The sequence below is a fragment of the Syngnathoides biaculeatus genome, chromosome 16, assembly GCF_019802595.1.
Source record: "Syngnathoides biaculeatus isolate LvHL_M chromosome 16, ASM1980259v1, whole genome shotgun sequence".
Classification (NCBI taxonomy): domain Eukaryota; kingdom Metazoa; phylum Chordata; class Actinopteri; order Syngnathiformes; family Syngnathidae; genus Syngnathoides; species Syngnathoides biaculeatus.
In genome coordinates this window covers 23,705,312-23,727,133 of record NC_084655.1, presented here as the reverse complement: position 1 = coordinate 23,727,133, position 21,822 = coordinate 23,705,312, and the positions used below count along the sequence as shown (strand labels likewise).

The following is a 21,822-nucleotide window of genomic DNA, read 5'->3' as shown; positions in this document are numbered from 1 at the left end:
GCCTATGAACGCAAATACGGTCAAGTGATGTATTTTGAGTCATATTCATGATTAAACTTGCTATTTAGGGAACTAGCATCACAAGCGGAATAATGAACAAAATGATTGACGTCGACCGAAACGCCTCTCCAAGCGAGCTCAAAGAAGAGACGACGATTTGCAAAGTCACTGAAGACCTTCAAATGTCAGAGACTGAGAACCGCCTTGTAGTTGTTGATTATAGTGTCGTCCATTCGGTACTTGGGCCTCTAGTGGGAATTTCTTCGACTTAATACCACCCACGAACGGCACATTGCGGTTATTGAGACACATCATGACTACGAAAGGGTTAGTGCAGTCAACAGAAACGCAGCGAAACGAAGAGGATAGGAATAAATAAATACAATTTCAGGGAAGAAATATTGCAATTTCGGTTTGTCTGGTTGGCCCTGACCTCCGACCCGTGGTTGTCCAGTGGACACTTAACTCGCAGTGTTGATGTTTGCGCTTGCAGCGTCTTACCCGCAAGGAAGCGATGGCGTTTGCAGGTCCGCCCAAAGGATGCGGGTCCAGTATCGGCTCCATGTACTACAACCTGTGCGACCTGACGGCGGCGTGGGGGGTGGCGGTGGAGGCGGTGGCCGCCGCGGGCGCGGTGACCTCCTTCGTCGTCTTCGTCATCCTCATGGCCCGCCTGCCCTTGGTGATGGACGAGACGAGGAAAGCCACGGTGGCCCTGGAGGCCGGAGTTTTGGTTTTCACCCTGGGACTCTTCGGTCTGGCCTTCGCCTTCATCGTGGGGCGCGACTCGGCCAGCTGCGCGGCGCGTCGGTTCCTCTTCGGCGTCCTGTTCGCGGGATGCCTGGCGTGCCTGCTGATGCACGGGCTGTGGCTGGTCCTGTCGCAGCGGCGGGGCCGCGGGCCCAGGAGCCGGACGTTGTGCCTGGGAGCGCTCGCGCTCTGGTTGGTGGAGGTCATCATCAACACAGAGTGGCTCCTCATCACGGCGGTCCGCAATCCGCCGGTCGGTCCGGACGCTTCTGAGCCCTCTTGCGGCTTCGCCAACCGGGACTTCGTCATGGCGCTGATCTACGTGATGATCCTGCTGCTCGCCGCCGTGCTGACGGCCGTGCCCTCGCTGACGCGCAAGGACCGGCGGTGGCGCCGGGACGGAGCGTTTGTCCTGGTCACGGGCCTCCTCACCGCGGCCATCTGGGCGGCTTGGATCGCCATGTACATCGGGGGGAACCGAGCGGTGGGAGACGCCGGCTGGGACGACCCCACCCTGGCCGTGGCCGTGGTCTCCAACGCTTGGGTGTTCCTTCTCCTCTACGCCGTGCCGGAGATCTGCTTACTGACGCAGCGCGAGGACCCGGACCTGGAGCTTCCCCGCGACGACGACCGCATCTACCCGCCCCGGAGCTTGGCGTACGACAACGTTCGCAAGGAGCCGGAGCCCCCCCACCAGATGGTGTACCTGGAAAACAAAGCCTTCACCACGGAGGAGCCTCCGACAGGTAACGGGACCGCCTGAACTTCGTGCTACTTTGGAGACACCGCCCAATCGTTCGTTCATCTTTGGGGGGGAGCCTTGCCAAATTGTGGGAATTTAAAAAATTGGAAACCTTCCGTTTGGTAAATTCCCAAACTTATTATGGAACATCAATACAATATCTTGAATCTGGAGAATCGTTTTAATAGGAATGTAGAATTGTGAAGGGAAGACGTTTGATTCTCACTGAAGCAAATGAACAAATGATTCGCCGGTACGTCAAACTGCCGCAATGTCGCTCCAACTACGAGGAAAACTGATTCAATACCAGATGTTTTAGCTCATGTGTTGCTGGGTCATATCAGCAACCTTCATTAGTATCTGATACCTTGAAATAAGGTCATCATAACGTATTGGCCTGGTACCAATACCTTTTATTGTTTCTTGCCCATCCCCACTTTTTCATGGTAAAGTACTTGGAACGTTGAGTATATTTTTGGCCACGGGTTAGAACCACGACCACAATGATCTGACGTTAGGCGTCATTGACTTATTTTTTTTCTTTCGCATTTGGTGCGTTTTGGAGTATGTCAAAGGCAGTTCCAATCTGGTCGTCTTCTTTTTCTTTCGGGTTGTCCCGATTAGATGTCACCACAACGTGTCATCTTTTTCCATCTAGGCCCATCTCGTGCATCTTCCTCTCCAACACCCACTATCCTCACAACATCCATCAACCTTTTCTTTGGTCTTCCTCTCTCTCGCTCTTTTCCCTGACAGCTCCATCTTCAGCTCCCTCCTACCAACTTCCTCAGACTCTCTCGCCTCTGGACATCTCTCCAAAACCCTCTAAATCTGGTCTCTCTAATCTCATCTCCCAAACATCCAACCTTGGCTCTTCTAATCCTATCCAAGCGAGAACCTCAACATCTTCATTTCTGCCACCTCCAGTTCCGCTTCCTGTCCACCGTCTCTAATCCGTCCATCATGGCCGGCGGCCTCACCACTGTTTTATAGACTTTGCCCTTCATCCTAGCGGAGAAGGTCTGGTCTGCTCTTGCCCTGAAATACTCTTCAGACGCCACATCCACGATCAGCTTCATCGTAACCGTAACGCCGCATTTCGCCTTTCGTCATCAGAGCCTTCGAAGCCGGTGTCGCCGTACGCCGCTTACAACGGGCAACTGCGAAGTTGCGTCTACCAGCCCACCGAAATCGCCCTGATCGCAAAGGGTCTGACCAAGGTGAGTGATCCCCGTTCCAAAATTCAAATCCCCGCCTCGTTCTTTCAAAATCGACCGCTCGGCTGTGCCGGCACAGATGGACCAGGACGCCATGATGCGACGCGCCTCGACCTCGTCTTTGAACGCGGGTGGCGGCGGCGGCGGCGGCTCATTGCATCTCTCGGTGGGCTCCTTAGCCTCTTAGCAACCACATCGCACGCTCGCACTTCAGAGCGGCCTGCCCTGCTTTCACTCCCTTATTGTGATGGCTACTCTGGTTCTGTGTGTCTATTTTTTTCACTTTTAATAGATAAAATCCCACTGGAAATGTTTCTTTTTTTTGGGGGGGGGGGGGCACCAGGGACTGACCACTGTACGTGTTCTGCTTGGTTGTTATTTCTCATTAGTTTGGATTGTTACATTTATTGAGGTTATGATTTTGTTGGGGATTTCTAGTTATAAAATGTACTTGTGGACAGAAACAGGCCTTTGTTTGTCGGATTACGGTTAATCTCATTATCCTGTAGTGCCTTGAAATAATAAACTACGGAATACCTGCACGAAAAGTCTTCATTTTAAAAGCCTCCGAGAGTTGCCGGCGCACATCTCCGGAGATCATTTGGCCGCACCTGCACGTTGCCGTGAAATCGGGACAGTTCGGGCGTACCTAACGTTGTGGCGAGCGCGTGCAGGGCAATCGGCGGCGGCAAAGTCGCGCGGGGCGTGACGCGATCCCGGGAGCCGTCGTTTGCATACGTCGGCTCGATGAACTTTCCGCCGGCGACGGAAAGGACGATCTGGCGATAAAGCCGAGTCATCTCTGCCGCTAATGAGACGGCCTCCAGCCTCCTTAGTGGCATTATTATTGTTTTTGTTGTTGTCGTTGTACAACAATGCGCTCTTTTGGTTGAATGGAGCAGCGGGTTGGTTACACAACAAGCCGAGTGGGTTGCAAGTGCTTCACTCCCACAAACGCCACGCACAGTGGAGTAAAAATAAGAACGGTGTGTAAAGCTTTAACAACTTATGCCCGACGCATTTGAATGGAATCGATCGCTCAAAGTCCACCAGAGCCTCAAATGACGCTTCCCCAAGTGAAATGCGATCAATCTGTTTCACAACAACAACAAAGTGTATGAGTTTTAAAACATCACTATGATATTGCACTTTACAGAAACATACAGGAATGATGGATGGAATGTAAACAGCTATTGCCACATTTTTGCTTGAATTGAATGGACATTCTGGTGCTTCTTCTGCTTTGCCTTTGCCACATGGGGGCAGTAAAATGCACACAGATGCACATAACTGCTTTAAAACGGACTTGTTACAGTAATGTTTTGTTTTTTTTTTTTGCAAAGAATGAAGAACATGCCCATTTCGTTATGGTTTGTCTACATGGTTTGCTCCACCATTTATCTTCAAATACTGATTGCTTAAAAGCTTTAGAAGACAACAACACAACTGCTATTTGTCCGCTCATCAATGAGGGTTCACATTGTTTGTTAGCATTAAGCTAAACAGACGACGGTGTGGTTGTTTAAAGATGAGCAATCGGTTTTATTTTTGGTTTAAGTTTTTTTCTTTTAAATAAAAAGGTATAGATTCATTATAACTCACCTTTCGTTCTGCTTATCCTCTTTTTTTTTAAATTAAAATCCTATTTTTCACTAAATAAGAGCAATACGAATCTCCTTCTTGCAGCCGGATTTTGGTTAAGATGAGGAAACAAGACTGGAAATGACGTCATCAATGCAAAACCAACGGCAGGTTTTCAAGCATTTCTCAAGCTCCAATTGCAAACATGCAAAAGAAACACAAACGAGCAGCGCCGCGAACGCCGCACGCGGAAACGCAGCCAAAGTCGCTAATTTGCGTTTTACTACTTGAACAATAAATCTGTCTCGTCTTTCCTCCGGGCCCACTTGAGCCGCCCGGCACTCCAGCCGTCATGTGCACGTGCACGAGCTCCACTTTCACGACCTCAGCAGATGCGTCGCACGAGCCCTCACTAACAGCTGCGTTGTCTTGTTACCGCGGCGACGGCGAGCTGATCAAACACTCGGAGCTGACAGCGCTCCTCTTACGACGGCCATCGTCGTTTGCGCCCCAGTTGACAAAATACGACGCGTCTGCCGTTTGTCCACTTTGTAGCCGAGTTTAACGAAGGCGACAAAGGCGGCCTTGTGCGTGCAAAATGGAGGCTAAACCAAACGGATTACAAATGCAAATATGCCGGCCGCACGCTAATAAGCGTTTCGACACGAGGCGGGTGGGATTTGTTCACGCTTGGCCGCGAGCCTCATGCAGGAAACTTTGACGTGTTCCGATGAACGCAGTCCTGGCCCACTCGTGAAATGATACTTTGAATATGAATTACGTGGCTTAAACTATTTTTCAAATCCAGTTCAGTACATTTGTTAACTGTCGTTCAGTTGTATTAAACATTTGAGTATAATGTATTTGCATTCAGACTATACCTTTATTTCGGTACAATTTTGAACCGGTATAATTGAATCGGGACTTGAGCACATACCCCCCCCCACTCATATATTTGTGTTGTCATTGTTGATGTTATGGTGGATTACAATAACATTAAAATATAATTTTTAGGGCTAAAATGTCTGCCTTCTTTTTGTTGAACACTTGTGCCTACTTTGCTTCTGTATTTTAAGGTTTTCCCATGTGGGGGTTCTTGGAAGAAAATGATTTTTTTCATGTTGGACTTTGGTGTAAATAGACAATCACTTTTTTTTTTTTAAACATGATAAATTCCTGTATTAAGTGTTGCTTCCCCTCAATTTAAAACATTCATTTCAGGTATTTTTATTCACCTAATTGAATAGAGCAATTAATTTATTGTAAATAAACATCCATTCATCAATTTTCTTTGCTGCTTATCCTCACAAGGGTCGCGGGGAGTGCCGGAGCCTATCCCAGCTGTCAAGGTGCAGGAGGCGGCTGGGGTACACCCTGAACTGGTCGCCACCCAATCGCAGGGCACATTGAGACAAACAGCCGCACTCACAATCACACCAAACTCCACACTGTGAGGGTCACCCTCTATCCGCTGATCCACCGTGCTGCCTTGTAAATAAACATTTCATATATACTGTACATGTTTTATACAATAATGAGTGAATTATTAGATGCATTAAGGAGTACAATTACTTTCAAGTATTTTACAATATAAAGAAGCCAGTTTTTGCAAAGAACTAATTACGTCCTTTGAAATTTGGATGGGGGAGCACTGGGGGGGGGGGGGTCAGCTGGAAAGGGTTGGCCTCACAGTTATGAGGTCCCGGGTTCGATCCCCTGTGTGGAGTTTGCGTGTTCTCCTCGTGCCTGCGTGGGTTTTCTCCGCGCACTCCGGTTTCCTCCCACATGCCAAAAACATGCAACATTATTTGGATACTCTAAATTGCCCCGAGGCGTGATTGTTAGTCTGGCTGTTTGTCTCGATGTGCCCTGCGATTGGCTGGCGACCAGTTCAGGGTGTACCCCGCCTCCTGCCCGTTGACAGCTGGGATAGGCTCCAGCGCTCCCCGTGACCCTTGTGAGGATAAGCAGCTAAGACAATGAATAGACGGATGGATGTAAACTTGGATGTCACAAGCGGGTTCCACCGTTACATTGTGCACCCAATGCGTGTATTGATTTTAAAATGCTAAAAGACAAAAAGACATCAGCCGATTTGCGTCAGGAAAACAAGAAAAACACACTTTACTCCGTTATTGAGGTTTTCTTGACATTCAGCGAAGGTAAAAACTGTTTTATGGTGTCGGTACTGTCTAGAAGGTTGTTTTTCCTGAAACGCTGCCATCAGGTGGCCTCGCAGCGATACTGTCCAGCCTCAGCCACAGGGATAAAAAGGCAACTGTAATTACAGCGTAAATACCTTATCATATGCGGAGGCGTTTCTACGCCAGCTACTTCAATGTACGCCATCGGGAACGCCGTTTCTCAATAGCGTCGGAAAGCGAGGACTCCCGGTGTATTCTAACAAATAAATACGTGGCCACAATTAGAACCGAGAACAACAATTGACTGTTGGAAAATGTGACAGGACGACGTGGTTGTCCTCTTGTCACGATAACAGCATTTGAATGTCTCTTCCCAGGATAAAAACGGGGGCTTCTTCCAGACCATCAGCCGCGTCACTTTTACCTGAAAAAAGTCAGAGTTCTCGCCCTTGCGCGCCGTCACTGGCGGGCCTTTGGTTTTACAGTCCTGGCCTCCTCCTGCCGCTGCTGTTTCTGTTTCTTCAGGTGGCGGTAGGCCAGCACGGCCCGCTGCCGCTCCTCCTCCACGATCCTCTGCCTGGCCAAGGAGGGCTTGGCCGCGGACGTCGGCGCGTGGCCCAGGAGCGAGTTGAGGAGGAGCTCCTTGGCGCCCTTCGGCGGACGCGAGGCAGACGGAGACACACCGGACGCCTTAGGACTCGACAGGAATGATTGCTGGAGAATTTTGTTTTACCTGAGGTCTGGCGGGCGCTTTCTTGGGTTTGCTGGTCAGTGAAGGTGGTGCCAATGTGACCTCGCCAAAGGGAATGTGATCTAATGAGCAAAAACAACCCCAAAAAATAATAATAATAATAAAATTTACTGGCTTAAGACAGCAAAAAAGTGGAACCTCTGACTAGTGTGCATGTCACACTTGAAGAATGACAAACTCAGGCTGGGGACGGTTATTAAATCAATGAGCCAAACTATGACATGCAAATTCACTCAAATTCCCCAATCGCTTGCTGACAGACATTTTCAGAAATAGGATGGTTTAAATTCAGACTTGATGGATGATTTCAATCCAACTGCCCTATTTGTACACACGTCATTTAAAAAGTGAATTGTCCCTTTCACACAACATTCTTGACAGTGACAAATGAAATAATGTCAGCCATTTTTTTTTTTTTTTCTCGGAGGGTGTGGGATCACTGCTTGGAATGTCAGTTTGCCCTCATGAGGATTGAAGGGGGAAAAAAGGGGACTTGCCAAAGACTTGATCTGGAATTTGAAGTTACCTTGCAACATCTCCTTTTCCATCCGGGCTTCATCTCTGTCCAACTTTTTCTGCTGTCGCTTCTTCAATCTCAGTTTGTCGTACCTGCGGCAAAAAAAAAAAGAGAAGACAAACACAGGTTTCATGTCATATCTTTATCAAGATCCATGATCGCACGATGGCAAATGGAGAACTCTTTCTGCACATATGCAGAGATTTTTGCCTTGTAATACAAAGAAACATTAAACAAAAAACATTTGTGGTGGAGCTTGTAAGTATCAGTGGTGCCAACGCATATGAAGTCCAAGTGGGCTTCTCTTACTCTTTCTTTTTTTCCGACTTTCCCTGGGCTGAAAGCTCCTCTTGGCCGTCGTCGTCCAGCTCAGGTTTCCTCTCAGCTTGGTTGTTAGTAAGGAATAAGATGTGGTTGGACTCCATCTCCATTCTGCGCACAAAATGCGACTCGCTCTCCCGCTTTCCTCGTTTGAAACGCGGCACGATTATGTCCTTGACTTCGGACTTCTCTGGCATTCGATGAAGGAGCGTGCCTAGAAAAAAAAAAAAAAACAAACGAAAAAAAAAAAAGCCCACCAGAAAAATGATGCAGAAACACACGCACACAGGTGCTTCAAGAGCAATGTTTTATTTTTGACTCACCATCTTTGAATTTCTTTGCCTTCAAAGAGCCACTTTGCATTCTCTCCTTGCTCTTCATGATCTCCTGCAGCTTGAAGGGGATGTGCTCAAGGTGGTCAACTTGTTTGCGTTCTTTTGGGGCTTTCCCATCCCGTTTCTGCTTCTTCGCACTGACATTGATTGACAGAATTGCGTTTTATTGTAAAATCGTCAATAGAAAACGTCGTTCGTTGACTGGTGTCCATTTGAGAGACACGAAATAGGTAAAATAACGACATAAACTAAATAAATACAGTAATTAAATAAAACCCACTGTGCAAAGTAGATCGCATAATTCATATGATGACTAAAAATTACTTGGTAAGCATATAATACGGATTGTTTACTGTGGATCGCAGCTATTAGCATACGAGCCACTAAAGCTAACATTTGTCTCTAGTTAAACGTAGCGTCTTTACTTTACCTCGGTGGCTGTCCGGTCTTGTCACCCACCTCCCTGGAGTCGTTTTGACGATTCTTATTCTTCCCCATTGTGATGCACGCCGTTAATTAAGCACATTTAAACTTAAACAACAACAAAAAAAAAAAGGCAACTACACGTGGATTCAACTTCCGTAGCGTTTGACCTTTCAACTGTGACGTCACGAAAGGAACAATTTGGAAAAGCTACTCGCCCGAAATTCTTTTCTAGATGGTTGTTACGTCCTAAAGTGATATTACTGACAAAATAATCGTAAGAAATTTTATTTAGAAAAAAATGTAGGCAAACTAAATGGATTTGTTTCGTCCCAAAAGCGAACAAAATGAAAATGCCGTTCCACCGACGACCACGAGATGGCAACATAGTTGGACAAAAAATGGAAAAAAATGAAGTTGAATGATGTGCTTGACATTGAAAGCTCAATGTCCCAATATTTATATTTTTTCTGTGTGCACTACTGTATATTGTAATCGCCAAAAAAAAATTGAAATTTAAGTCAGAATTCATGGAAAGTTATGGCATGCAACTATTAAGTATTGTGTTGATTACATTGGAAGGTTTTCACAGAAGTGATGTGGAATAAAAATACCAAGGGTTCGATCTGAAATCCAGTGCTGAAAACTTTATCACTAAATGAAATAGTCAAACAAATATTTGGTTCAACACACCGATTTGTACACAATAAATGATTTGCCGGTGCCTTTATCTTTGTGTTTTAATAGCAACTGGTATATTATACACCAGTCCAGTTACTTCATCTCTAAAATTAAAAAAAGTTATTACAAGGCGAGAATTTCTGATTCAGTATTGTTGTGTTGTGTGTGTGCAACATGTGACAAACACATTTGCAACGTCTTGAGCCTGCAGCCTGCGTCGTATGCACGTGGATTATGACTCATCGCAAATCCCTCTTTAATTATGAAGTACACGCGTAAGTCATTTAGGATCAATCACTTCAATCGTGACTCACCTCACCGTTTCCCCGCACAGCAGGTCCAGTATGAATTTGGCCGCAATGGCACCTGAAGCCAAGTTCAGATGAAAAGCTCCGACCCGAGCTACCGAGCTAGCGGAGGCCCCGCTAAATTCAAAGCGAGGAACAGCTGGGAGTCCAAGAGCAAGCCGCCCGAGAAGGGGTCAAAGGGTCGGCTCGTCTCGGCTCAAATTTCCGGAACGCAAAGCGTCCACTCATGCTGCGTTCCGCTGATTGGGTTTGTCCTTCGGCTTCGGAGAGGAGATCCTGGGAATGGAAGGTCTTGGTACATTTTCAAGGGAAAATAATAAAAATTGAAAATATATACCAGTGGAGGCATGGAAGCAATTTGGAGAGGTGGCTGTGGAGTTTTTGACCGACTAGCGGGAGAGAATATGCCAGAAGAACGGAGGAGGAGTGTGCTGGTCCCCATTTTTAAGAACAAGGGGGATGTTCAGAGCTGAGGAAAATCTCGAGGAGTAATAATGCCAAAGAGTAGTGGAGGCTAGACTCAGGTCAGAAGGAAGTATCTACGAGCAACAGTAAGCTATGAATACCACAGATGGATTATTCGCCCTGAGGATGCTCGTGGAAAAGTACAGAGAAGGTCAGAAGGACCCACATTGTATCTTTGTAGACCTAGAGAAAGTCTACGACAGAGTACCAAGAGAGGAACTGTGTGGTACTGCATGAGCGAGTCCGGTGTGGCGGAGAAATATGTTAGAATAGTGCAGGACACGTATGAGGGCAGCAGAACAGCGGTCAGATGTGGAGCAGGTGTGTCAGAAGAATTTAAGGTGGAGGTGGGACTGCATCAGGGATCCGCGCTGAGCCCCTTCCTGTTTGCGGCAGTAATGGATAGGCTGACAGACGAGGTTTAGACTGGAATCCCCTTGGACTATGATGTTCGCAGATGATGTCGTGATCTGCAGTGAAAGCAGGGAACAGGCGGAGGAACAATTAGAAAGATGGAGGGATGCACTGGAAAGGAGAGGAATGAAGATTAGCCAAAGGAAGACAGAATATATGTGTCTGAAGAGTGAAGCTCCAGGGAGAAGAGATGGCGAGGGTGGATGGCTTCAAATATTTGGGGTCAACAATACAGAGCAATGGTGAGCGTGGTAAAGGAAGTGAAGAAATGGAACAGTTGGAGGAAGGTGTCTGGTGTTCGATGTGACAGAAGAGTCTCCGCAAGGATGAAGGGGAAAGTTTGTAAAACAGCGGTGAGGCCGGCCATGATGGACGGATTAGTGACGGTGGACAGGAAGCAGAACTCTAACCCTAACCCTAACCCTAACCCTTCTCGCTTGGCGAGGAACCCAACAGCCAGCCAATCCAGTTGCACTTTCTTAATATGTGACGTCGCGGAAGTGCGATTGGCTGGCTGTTCGGTTCCGACCTGCCTGGTGGCACAGACGGTGAATTTCAGACGGCGAATCGTAGCCAGTCGAATTGTTGACGTTGAAAAGTTACACTGAAATACAACAATTGAAAATGTGATAACGTTACATTTCAAATTCAATCCCTGGTGGCACATATTTACTTTACCATACGCAATGACGTCTTTTTGTGACAGCAAATTGCGGACGTTCAATTCGAGTCAGCGGCGCTCACGGCGTGTTTGGTAGCTGCGCGTACGATCATCATTTTGCCACCACAAACTTTTTCTCTCTCTTGTTTTTTTTTTTTTGTTTTATACTTTGTAAAGGCGCAGCGTCGCTCTTTGCTCCATGTTTATTTTGCCAAAACACGACAGATATCAGTGTTTTGGGTGAAACTGATACATATTCTCCTGATTACGAAAGAACACAAAAAATGGTGAAACCAACTTTTTAGGGTGATTGTTAGAATTATTGTTAATTTATTTATTATGGCCTTGCAATTTCTTGTCCTTGATTCTTGCGCATTAGTCCAGCAATTAGGCGACAAAACTAACAGCGATAAACAGGATCCCCTTTCTGACGGTAGTTTCAGTACTTATTTTGTCGCAGAACACGATACTGCGTCGTGAAAGATGAGTGAAAATGCGAAACAGCTGGCAAAACGGGGAAGTCGACTTTCCGCGCAAGGTCGGAGACATCGCGCGAACCTCAAGTCAGACAAAGGTGCTGACTAAATAATTTTAATAATTTCTGTACACTTCACTTGTGGGAAAATCAAACGGCGGATCCGTTCCTGGATAGCCGGTTGGAGGAGTAAGAGGGCCACAATCCGAATGGAAAAAGACGGCTCGCCCCAAAACGATTTCACACTTGACGGGTGCGCAAATGCCAAGAAAGTCAAATATCAGCTCACAATTCCCATTTCCGTCCCGTCACTCGTGTACTTTATGGCCGCGGATCCTCTGCTGGAGTCGCGTGGTGACAACCAGAGTCAGGATCTGGACTCCCAGCAGGACCAGCGCCACGGTCCCGATGGAGCCCTCGCGCTGCTCCAGCCACCGCCGGATGTTCCCCAGGCAGCCTCCGAGGAAGATCACGCTCTGGGCGCTGAACTGGTCCAGCGCTTGGGCGCCCAGGCCGCACTGAGAGTTCCACACGGTGCTGTTGTCCAGCGGGTCCACGCAACACGTGGCCGGAACCCCGCAGGCCAGAACTCCTGGAGAAGAGCAGTTGTAGTATCTGTGGAATTAGAAATTAGGAAATGTGCCAATCACGAAAAACTACATTTGCGTCCTGTGTGAACTTTGTCCAGCCACGGGGTCAACCCCACCTCTTTGTGACCCTCATGAGGATAAGCCTTCTTCCAGATGATTGATTGTGGAGCAATTATCGAAAGGCGTGAACTCACTAGTCACAATTTCACTTAGTCGCACTTTTCTGCGGAACCCCGTCCTCACCAAGTCACATCTTTTGGTGCTCTTTCGACAACAAACTAAGATGGACTGGAACGTAATGGTTGGTGTCAAGGAGGTATCAGTGAAGCGATACCTCTTCATGCTCTTTGTATGTCACGTAGAAGGAAAGCTTTGGCCAACTCACACGTTCATCTCCCAATCCCGGTAAGAATCCGCCCCACAGCACTGCAGATTAGACTGGATCTCATCGACGATGAATCTCAGATCCAGGTCGTCCCGGTAGCGAGCCATGGCGGCCAACATGCCCGAGCGCAGCACGTTTTCGATCTCTCCTTGCGACGTGTACACCAGCACGGCGGCCAAAACCTGGGCCGCGATCAGCGCCAGCAGCATCCCGGAGAACAGCTTCAGCAGGAAGGAGTTTTCCCGCAAGGCGCCCACGCAGCCCGTCAGGCAGAGCGCGGCGAGCACGAGGCCCAGAGTCACCAGCAGCAACATCGGGTCGGTGCCGATGCTTCCGAGTTTCTCCTGGGCGAAGGACTCCTTGCTGATGAGGCCCCACAGCCCCAAGGCCAGGAGGAGCAGGCCCAGGACCGAGAAGGTCAGGTTGCTCAGAACCAGGAGGTACTTGAGGAAGTAGTCGATCAAGGAAGAGCCACGGCGGGGGCGGAGCTCTTTGAATCCGCCTTCTCGTTCGTCGCCCGTGCCCGCTTGGTGGAGCTCGGCGGTTCCGTTGGGTCCCCCGTCTCCCTTAAACGAGAAGGGACACCGGTGAGTTCTCAATTGCACGAGCTCCTTGAGATACAGCGGACAGGTTTTGGGAGGATTTTCTCGGGACACGAGCGGCGACGATGCCGCCGCCGTCATATTCTTCATCCTATGCAACGAACGACTAATATTAGTGGCGTACTGATGAGCAGTTTATTCACGGGCACAATGTCCATTCAAATACTGTGTGATTACTCTTAGTTCCATATAACAATGGAGCAACTGGTACATTTTCGTCCTCCGAATGAACTCAATCTGGGTACGTACTAGCGGATCCAAACAAAATCCCCGACAGTTGAGTTTTGAGCCACAACCCGACGGCAGTTTGACCTTTTACCTTTGGTATCAGCGGGCTGGACTCATTGGGCGCGTCTTCCTTCCCCGTCCAGGGCCAACGGACTCTCCTCTCCGCCAAGTAGCTCCTGATTCCGTCCATCGCTGGGAGACAAAGAAGAAAAAAGAAAAAAAACATAAAAATAAAATATGAGGAGTGGTTTGCCGGGGAGGGGGGTTGACGGGGGGGGGGGGGGGGTCAGTCAGGCACGGGATTTGTTCATCATGTGAGAGTCACAGCGAGGGGATTAGACACTATGCACACTGTGTGTGTGTGTGTGCGTGTATTACGTCACGGCAACAACATGAGACTGAAAAAATGTTTTACAGCTCTTTCATGATTTTTTATGTACAGGAAACCATCAATACGGTCAATTCCATTTTTGTTATAATTATAGATAAATCAAATACTCTACATACTTTTTTTTTCCAATCATTTTCATTTTAACGTTTTTTTTTTAAAGTAAAGATTTATTTATTTATCTATCCATTTATTTATTTATTTTGTATGTATGTATGTTTGTATTTATTTATTAAAGCTCTTTTACATATTTCTGATGAATTAAATAAATATGTACAGTATGGATTTTGTGATATACCAACAGATATGGAACATTGTGATCATCGCATTGATTAACTAAATGCATGTATTATTATTCTTATTATCAGAAATATTTGGTCAAATTATTGTTTTTCTATTTTCCCTTTGTTATACTGTAGTTACCATTAGTTTGATTGTTGTGACGTGTTAAAAATTGCTCCATAAAATGTTACAATCTCGACACTACACTAGAACCTGAAAGGAAATCCAGGACTCGAGTTTCGTGGCCATCTCACTTCCCCGAATTGAACCCAATAGAGAACTCGTGAGGTGACATCAAAAACGAGTCCATTTGTATCCCATTGATGGGAAACCAGCAAAAGTCGGTCGACCCCCGCGCAACACAAATTTCAAAAATCGTCCTTAACCAACAGAAAACTGGAAAAATGACAAATCAATTAAAGAAAACTAGCATTTTTTTTTTTGGTTTGTGACAAAAAGCGGGAAGGAGGCCAAAGACAGGCAGGAATGCCGACACTGATCGGAGAGATCCTGACGGCTGTTGCGGGTCCATTTAGCGACGACAGAACAAACATCGACAGTCAATATATCAATATACACGTATATGTGTGTATGTAAAGTATATCTATTTTTTTGTTGCTTCTTGACATAATCAGATTGCAGGCCAGTAAACGTGACTTCCCGCCGACCGTAAGAATGCTCAGGCTGGAACTTTGCCCGCCTGATCGTAATCGGGAAAGCTCACGCACGGTGGCTTCATCTGGACCGCACCAGTTTGGCAGTTTGTGCGCAACGTGGGTCGGCTCCGACGTGGGAGTGGCTTCTCGGAGGCGGACGCCGTCGAGCGCGGGGCTGAGGGCTGACTCGCGTTGTTGGAGAGCTGAAAGGTAAGAGGAGAACCGCCGGTTTTGGAGTTGCCGCTGAAACCAATCCTTTTGCCCTTGCCTGGTACCAAACAGGAAGACAATGCACATTTGCGGGGTCCTCTTCCTCCTCTGTGTGATCCCGGCGGTTCCGTCCCAGCAATGGAAACAGGAAACACCAGGCCGGTACCCAAAAGGTCAGCAGCAATCATTTTTTTGATACATAGGGTTATAGCTTCCTTCTTTTTCTTTCGGCTTGTCCGGTTGGGGGTCGCCACAGCCTGTCATCTTTTTCCATCTAATCTCGTGAATCTTCCTCTCTCACAGCGACTGTCCTCACGTCTTCTCTCGCCACATCCATCAACCTTTTCTTTGGCCTTCCTCCGACTGTCTCTTCCTTGGTAGCTCCATCGTCGTCACCCTCCTACCAATTTCCTCACTCTCTGTCCTCTGGACATGTCCAAACCAAGTCTGGTCTCTCTCACCTCGTCTCCAAAACATCCAACTTTGGCCGTCCCTCTAACGAGCTCGTTTGTAATCCGATCCAAGCGAGAACCTCAACATCTTCATTTCTGGCACATCCGGTTCTACTTCCTGTCCACCGTCTCTAATCCGTCAATCGTGGCCGGCGGCCTCACCGCTGTTTTATAAACTTTACCCTTCATCCTAGCGGAGACTCTTCTGTCACATAGAACACCAGACACCTTCGCCAACTGTTCCATCCCGCTTGGACCCGTCTCTTCACTTCCTTACCTTCCTTCTTCCTTTGTTTTTTTGTATTTTGTATATTTTTTCACGTTTCAAACATTGGCATAACCAGGCGTGTGTACTGCAGACGCCAAGCCTTGCACCAACCTGACCCAAATCCTGGACAACTGGAAGTTTGCCATTTTATCTCAACTGAAGGAGCTGCTCATCAACGACCACGCGTCCGTCCTTCCCGAGTACAGCCGGTAATTAACCGATACCGATAGCAGGCACTTGATAAAAATTGCCATTGAACATCTCTACAGCGTGATTGGCTGATATTATTAGACACACACACAAAATTGATGGATCACTAGTTTTGAAATCAGAAGAATCAGAATCAATCGCAGGCCGCATAAAATGCTGTAGAGGGGCCAGAACTGGTCCCCGGAACACAAGTTTGACACACCTGTGATGTAAAAGATCTCGCTGTCTAAATAATACACTTAATACATAAATAAATGGAAAGATACAGCCATCCATCAATTTTCTTAGCTGCTTATCCTCACGAGGGTCACGGCCAGGAGGCGGGGTACACCCTGAACTGGTCGCCGGCCAATCGCAGGCCACGTCGAGACAAACAGCCGCACTCACAATCACACCTCGGGGCAATTTAGAGTCACCAAATAATGTCGCATGTTTTCGGGATGTGGGAGGAAACCGGAGTGCCCACCCGCAGGAAACCCACGCAGGCGCTTAGAGAGCATGCAAACTCCACACAGGCGGGACCGGGATGGGACCCGGGACCTCAGAACTGCGAGGCCAACAGTTTCCAGCTGAGCCACCGTGCCGCCTGAAAAGATGCAATTCATGAAAATATTTATCAATTACACAATCTCTAGTATTGATTTGTAACACGATGACTGTCATGATTTATTTGTTTATTAGAAATTATGATCTTCCGGCGCGAGAGAATCGTTTAACTTCACCAGTGTGACCAGAGTTGGTCAAGGCAAGCCGGTTCTACTTTGCGATGAGCTCATCGAAGGAAAACTGGAATTTGATCAAAGCGGCCATGAGTAATGCCTTTATGCAATCCGGCAAACACGTCGTCTTCGTCTGCTCCGAGTTACTTTTTTTTTTTATACGTTTTTGTTGTCGTTGTTGTTCTGGGCACTCACTTTTAAACGAAAACGAACGATCGTAACCGGCAGGATCGGTCCTCTGTCCGACGCTCTGCGCGAGCTCCACGGACGATTCGACACCCTCAAGGACGACCTGGCGGGCCTCACGGCGAAGCTCGACGGCGTGGAAGCGTTTGTGGACCGCGCCAAGGACGGCGGCGTGGCGCCTTGCGGCCGACCGGCCGCTGGTCTCAGGTCAGCCCGGATGAGGCCTTTGAGGGCGATCGCAGTGAGAGGAAGGGGGCCGCACAGGCCCTAGGGGCTTTTCTTCCCTTCTCGGATGCCATCTATAATATTACACTTTATAAAAGTGTACAGTGGTAACACAATTAAATACAATGTAAACAAATGAACACTTTGTCAATCAACATTTGGTTCTTCGATTCAACTCATTGCGCTCCTCCTTCTGCGTTCCCACCTAAGCCCACTTGTGGCAGTATAGTGGACATACAGACATAAAAAAATAATATTCACCACTACTCAGAGTGACTCAGGAAGCAGCAATATATATATATATATATATACATATATATATATATATTTACAGAAGATAAGAATATACGTCTGAGTATTGTACTACATATGTTGCGCCACCGCTTGTGTTCAAATACCCGTTGAAAGAGTGAGACCACCACGATGCGATTCTCCACGTCGGGTGTTTCCCATTATCTGCTTGCATTAAGCTAGCGAGGCAATCAAGTTTTTGCTTGTAAACCAAAAGAACGGCAATAAAAATCAGCAGAACTCCATCGCAGGCGGAAAAATAAATTATTGCAAGTATTTGAGGCATTTTAGAATTGTTTTTCCTTGAAATGTTTTTGAGGGTTTTCCATTGTGAGGCTTTGCTCAAATTCAGGAATGATGCAAAAGCAAATCACTCATGAATAAGGTAATTGTATTGCTCATAAATGATTTTTTTTTTTAAATTCATTTGCAACATTCATTAATAAAACAATTACATATTTTTGTAACAATAAGCATTTTGGAGATTTAGGCCCCGGATCCTTTGTTCATGATCAGAAACACTTTTTGAAAATGACGACGGCATTGTCAGTGCAATCTGTCCGTCGTGTTTAGTTGCGTGTTGCGGAAGGCTCGTCATCATTTTAGGTCAACCAACGTACACAAAACAGCAGTTTGGACAAAACGCACGACTTCATATTTCCGGGGTCAAAGTGAATCAGCGCTTGATTGCGAATGATCATTCGGGAAAGTTTTGCTGACAATTTTTATTGAAGTATTGCAAACCACTCAAAGCAGAAAGAAGCAGGCAAAGCCACGCTCGCTGTGGCCCGTCGGGGACAAAACCTGAACGCCGCCCATCTAAGCGGCACACTTGGACTTGTTGATGGTCTTTTCGGCAAACCTGGACCCCAAAGACACTTTACACGTGTAAGAGGTGTCCGCGTTCCAGTCCGACGTCTGCACGGTCAGATAGCTGCTGATTTTGTAGGCGCCGTCCGCTTGTCGCACGGCGGCACCGGCGGTGGCGGCGGCGCCTCTCGCCGGAAGCCCGCCGGCCAGCCAGGTGACGTCCGGGTACGGAGACGACTGAGTGGCCACGCAGACCAGGGTGGCCTCTTTTGACTGGAGCTCGGCGCCGGCCGGGGGGAAGAGGGTCACCGTGGGGGGAGCCGCGTCAGGGCCTGGAGGGACCAGATCCGTTAGCTTTGATTATTTTTTTGGTGCTGGGTCCCAGTTACAAAAGTAAGGGCTAAAAGACGTTACGCAGTGCCAGAATATCGACATACGTTGTGGATAATGACTAAAAACCACAACGGACATTTGTTTACCGCAATGACGCCTCTCAGATAAAATGGAGGCACCGGCAGTTTCGGGCCCCCGACCCACGGTTTGGGAAGCCAAACTCAAATGAATGAAAATGGCTGGCGTATAATAGACAATATCAGAAATTGAACTTGGCGAGCGCTGAATCATCCAAAAAGAAATTAGTTTTGCTGAAACAGTAAATAAATAAAGAACAGAATTAATAAATGTGCAATTATTTATAATAAAGGTCGTTCTCAAAGTAAAAAAAAAAAAAAAAAAAAGGAATCAAACAATTATGCGTGTTCATAATTGAAGACAAAATTGAATGAGAAAGAAAATTGAGACGCCCAAAAATGAGCATTATTATGATTCCTTTTTAGTTGTGTAGCAGATCAATTATCCTCCAAGCTTAATTGAGTCATGTGAAAAATGACTCAAAAATAATTATAATAATAATAAAAAAAACACAACAATGATTATTGAGGTGTGTTGAAGTCGCCCTTTACGGTTCAATGTCGCCGTCTTTGTACTTACTTGTCACAAGCAGCTTGGTGCCTCCTCCGAATACCACAGTGATTCGTCTCGTGCTCGCCGCCGTACAAAAACCGACGAGCCCCGCCAAGACTCCTCGGCGTTGACGCCGGGCCTCTTCGGCGCATTGGCTTAAATCCCAAAGACCGCCGGATGTTGACGTTCGCTCTTCTCGCCACGTCGGCGGCGTAGGTGAAAGGGCAGAGGTCGCCCCAGCGGTCGGAGTGACCGGAACGTCCCCCCGGGGGAGCGTCGTGACGGCCGACTTCGGGAGAGAAACAAGTCGCCCAAGTAGAGACCACAAGGCCAGAATTTCAAATGAAATTCTGGACTCCGTCCGGACGACCGTGTACAGTCGCTTCTGATGTCACACGCGTGATGTGGAACACGTTTTTGAGGACACATTTGAACGCGTCCACTACGGGGCTGAGTTGTCTTCATGAGGGTCAAGCAACCCGTCGCCGGCGTTGCCTTCCCATGTCGAGGTCGTCGTCCAACATGAAGGGCAGATGGAGAGCGCGTCTGATCGACAAAAAGCAGAAGGAGGAAGAGACGGTTTCTGTCATGGCGTAAATCACTGCGATACGTTTTCCTGAGTAGAGTTGTCCCACGTGAGACAATAATACTCAGCAGAGTCTCCTGCTTCTGCCTGTTTAATGACGAACTGGTAATCTACAGGGGAGGACGCTTTGGCGTCGAAACGACTTGAGGAGAATCCTGATCCAAAGGCATTAGGTTTTGAGTGCGAATGGTAATAACGCAGAATAAACTCAGGAGCTTCTCCGTCAATCTGTCTAAAAAAGAAGACGTAATAGTTTTCAGCTGTCTGAATGTTGCAGTTGAGAACAACCTCTCGTCCCACGGGAACCGTCAGGGACGGCGGCGTCTGGGTCAGCACCTTGGCCGCGTGGCCATCTGTCAGGGGACAAAAAAGCGACAAGAGTTAACCCGAGTGGAACGCGTGGAGGGGGAATAGCAGAGAGGCGCTCACAAGTCAGCGCGCAGACGAGAAGGCAGAGGGTCCCCAGCATGGCGTCGGCGGAACGTCGGTGAGCGGCGCTGCGAGGAGGCTGCTGCCTTTAAAAGAGTCGCACAGGAAGTAGCTGGGGGTGGGGTGGCGGGTTGCGGTGAGACTACACACGTCATCGTCCGTTTTCGTGCCTTCATTCGACGGGGCGGGAAAGGCCAGAGTTCCCTGGGTCCAGCCCCGGTCCCTTGGACTCTACGATCGCCCCCGAGCCTCCTCCCTGGTGGGACATGTCCGAAAGGCCTCAATGTGGAGGGACTGCTCTCCACTTTGAGTCCCTCACAGACGATGCAACTTCTTCCCATCTTTTCACGGGTATCAAAGGCAACTTTTCCATCTGAAAGCAAGACTCCAATTGATTTTCAGGAGTTCCTGGTTGCGAGCGAACTCCTTACAATAGCGAGCTGCAGCGCGTGTTCCTGGTCAGGTCGCCATTTTATTCCAACCAATCTTCTGTCCGCATTCAACGATTATTTTCCCCATGATTTCAAGGACATCCATTTTGAATCGGTTCATGTCGGAGACAGAATTCCAATTCTTTTCAAGGATCTTAGAATATTTTCAAAGGTTGTTGTTGCCTGCTTTAAACTTTCAGGGTCTGTTTGGCCATTTCCAAGCGAGACTCCTGGGACGTGGACCTTTTGTCCTTCTTTCAGTTTTTGTTTGCACGGGCATGCACGTTAGATTGTCCGTGGCGACGACGCGCCGGGGCTTCCCGCCGGGGCAGGCCCAGTGAGCCCAGTGTGATTTGAGAGAAGCCAAAGTTGACCGCTTCATTTGCATGGAGCCCAAAAGGCCTGCAGGTGCATCCTGGGACGGCAGCGAGTGCCACGCTTCGCTAGCCGAGCGCGCAGACTCGCTTTCGCTTGCGTCCCTGCGCCTCATCACCAACGCTTTCGTGTCACCGAAAGCCAAAGACTCTCAGCATCGTGCGCGTATTATCACATCACGATTGTGACAATAATCACATGATGTGCTAACTGTAAGCTGACATCTCCTTAATTATTAACTGTAGTGGTGCACAATAGAAAGTGATGGATATTATGCCTTACATGCATTTATATGCTTTTTCTAATTGTGTCTTGATATAGAATTCTTGGTTGTTTCAAAACTGAACTAAAAATAACAGACAGGAAGTGATGTTTAGTTGAAGCCTGGAGAACAGTGCCTGATGTCAGTTTTTGGATCAAGAAATAAAACCCTACGAGCAATCATCATCATCATCTTTTGCATTTTCTTTAAAAAAGAATTATTTTACCTACAAATTCAAGTTACATTGTCGGCGTTGTAAATTGAGGACCCATTCACCATCATTTTTTTTTTTTTTTTTTGCACAAGTCGCAAAAATAAAGCAGTGCTAGATTTTCCCTTCATTTCCAATACATTTTTTTTATTTATTTACACTATTCAGTTTCGAGTTATTTCTGGGAGCAGATGTGGAAAGTCACAAAATTTTGGGTTGCTTTAAATTTTTTTTCCAAATAAAAAAGAACTAGTATGGCACGTAAAAAGATAAATAAA

General features: G+C 47.3%; 5 protein-coding genes across 5 annotated transcripts; 2 read left to right on the top strand and 3 right to left on the bottom strand.

The window, feature by feature from the left end:
* The first annotated feature begins 514 nt into the window (after nt 1–514).
* On the top strand, nt 515–2,896 carry LOC133514883 (G-protein coupled receptor family C group 5 member C-like). The gene is made up of 3 exons (XM_061846952.1): nt 515–1,496; nt 2,609–2,712; nt 2,789–2,896. Exons 1-3 carry the CDS (start codon nt 515–517, stop codon nt 2,894–2,896), a joined length of 1,194 nt encoding a protein of 397 aa, XP_061702936.1.
* Nucleotides 2,897–6,390: 3,494 nt separating this feature from the next.
* Nucleotides 6,391–8,964, bottom strand: ccdc137 (coiled-coil domain containing 137). The gene is made up of 6 exons (XM_061846227.1): nt 8,789–8,964; nt 8,347–8,495; nt 8,012–8,237; nt 7,712–7,794; nt 7,168–7,247; nt 6,391–7,085 (listed from the first exon to the last, which is right to left on the bottom strand). Exons 1-6 carry the CDS (start codon nt 8,854–8,856, stop codon nt 6,894–6,896), a joined length of 798 nt encoding a protein of 265 aa, XP_061702211.1. The 5' UTR covers nt 8,857–8,964; the 3' UTR covers nt 6,391–6,893.
* Nucleotides 8,965–12,093: 3,129 nt separating this feature from the next.
* tspan10 (tetraspanin 10) lies at nt 12,094–13,780 on the bottom strand. The gene is made up of 3 exons (XM_061846481.1): nt 13,682–13,780; nt 12,761–13,326; nt 12,094–12,400 (listed from the first exon to the last, which is right to left on the bottom strand). The coding sequence occupies exons 1-3, from the start codon at nt 13,778–13,780 to the stop codon at nt 12,094–12,096; spliced, it is 972 nt and encodes a 323-aa protein (XP_061702465.1).
* Nucleotides 13,781–14,905: 1,125 nt separating this feature from the next.
* Nucleotides 14,906–17,237, top strand: LOC133513923 (uncharacterized). Its single transcript, XM_061845013.1, has 4 exons — nt 14,906–15,126; nt 15,199–15,299; nt 15,938–16,055; nt 17,004–17,237. Exons 1-4 carry the CDS (start codon nt 14,936–14,938, stop codon nt 17,230–17,232), a joined length of 639 nt encoding a protein of 212 aa, XP_061700997.1. The 5' UTR covers nt 14,906–14,935; the 3' UTR covers nt 17,233–17,237.
* A 967-nt stretch (nt 17,238–18,204) lies between these two features.
* On the bottom strand, nt 18,205–20,309 carry LOC133514577 (immunoglobulin lambda-1 light chain-like). Its single transcript, XM_061846387.1, has 4 exons — nt 20,266–20,309; nt 19,853–20,189; nt 19,278–19,324; nt 18,205–18,619 (listed from the first exon to the last, which is right to left on the bottom strand). Exons 1-4 carry the CDS (start codon nt 20,303–20,305, stop codon nt 18,297–18,299), a joined length of 747 nt encoding a protein of 248 aa, XP_061702371.1. The 5' UTR covers nt 20,306–20,309; the 3' UTR covers nt 18,205–18,296.
* Between the last annotated feature and the right edge of the window lie 1,513 nt (nt 20,310–21,822).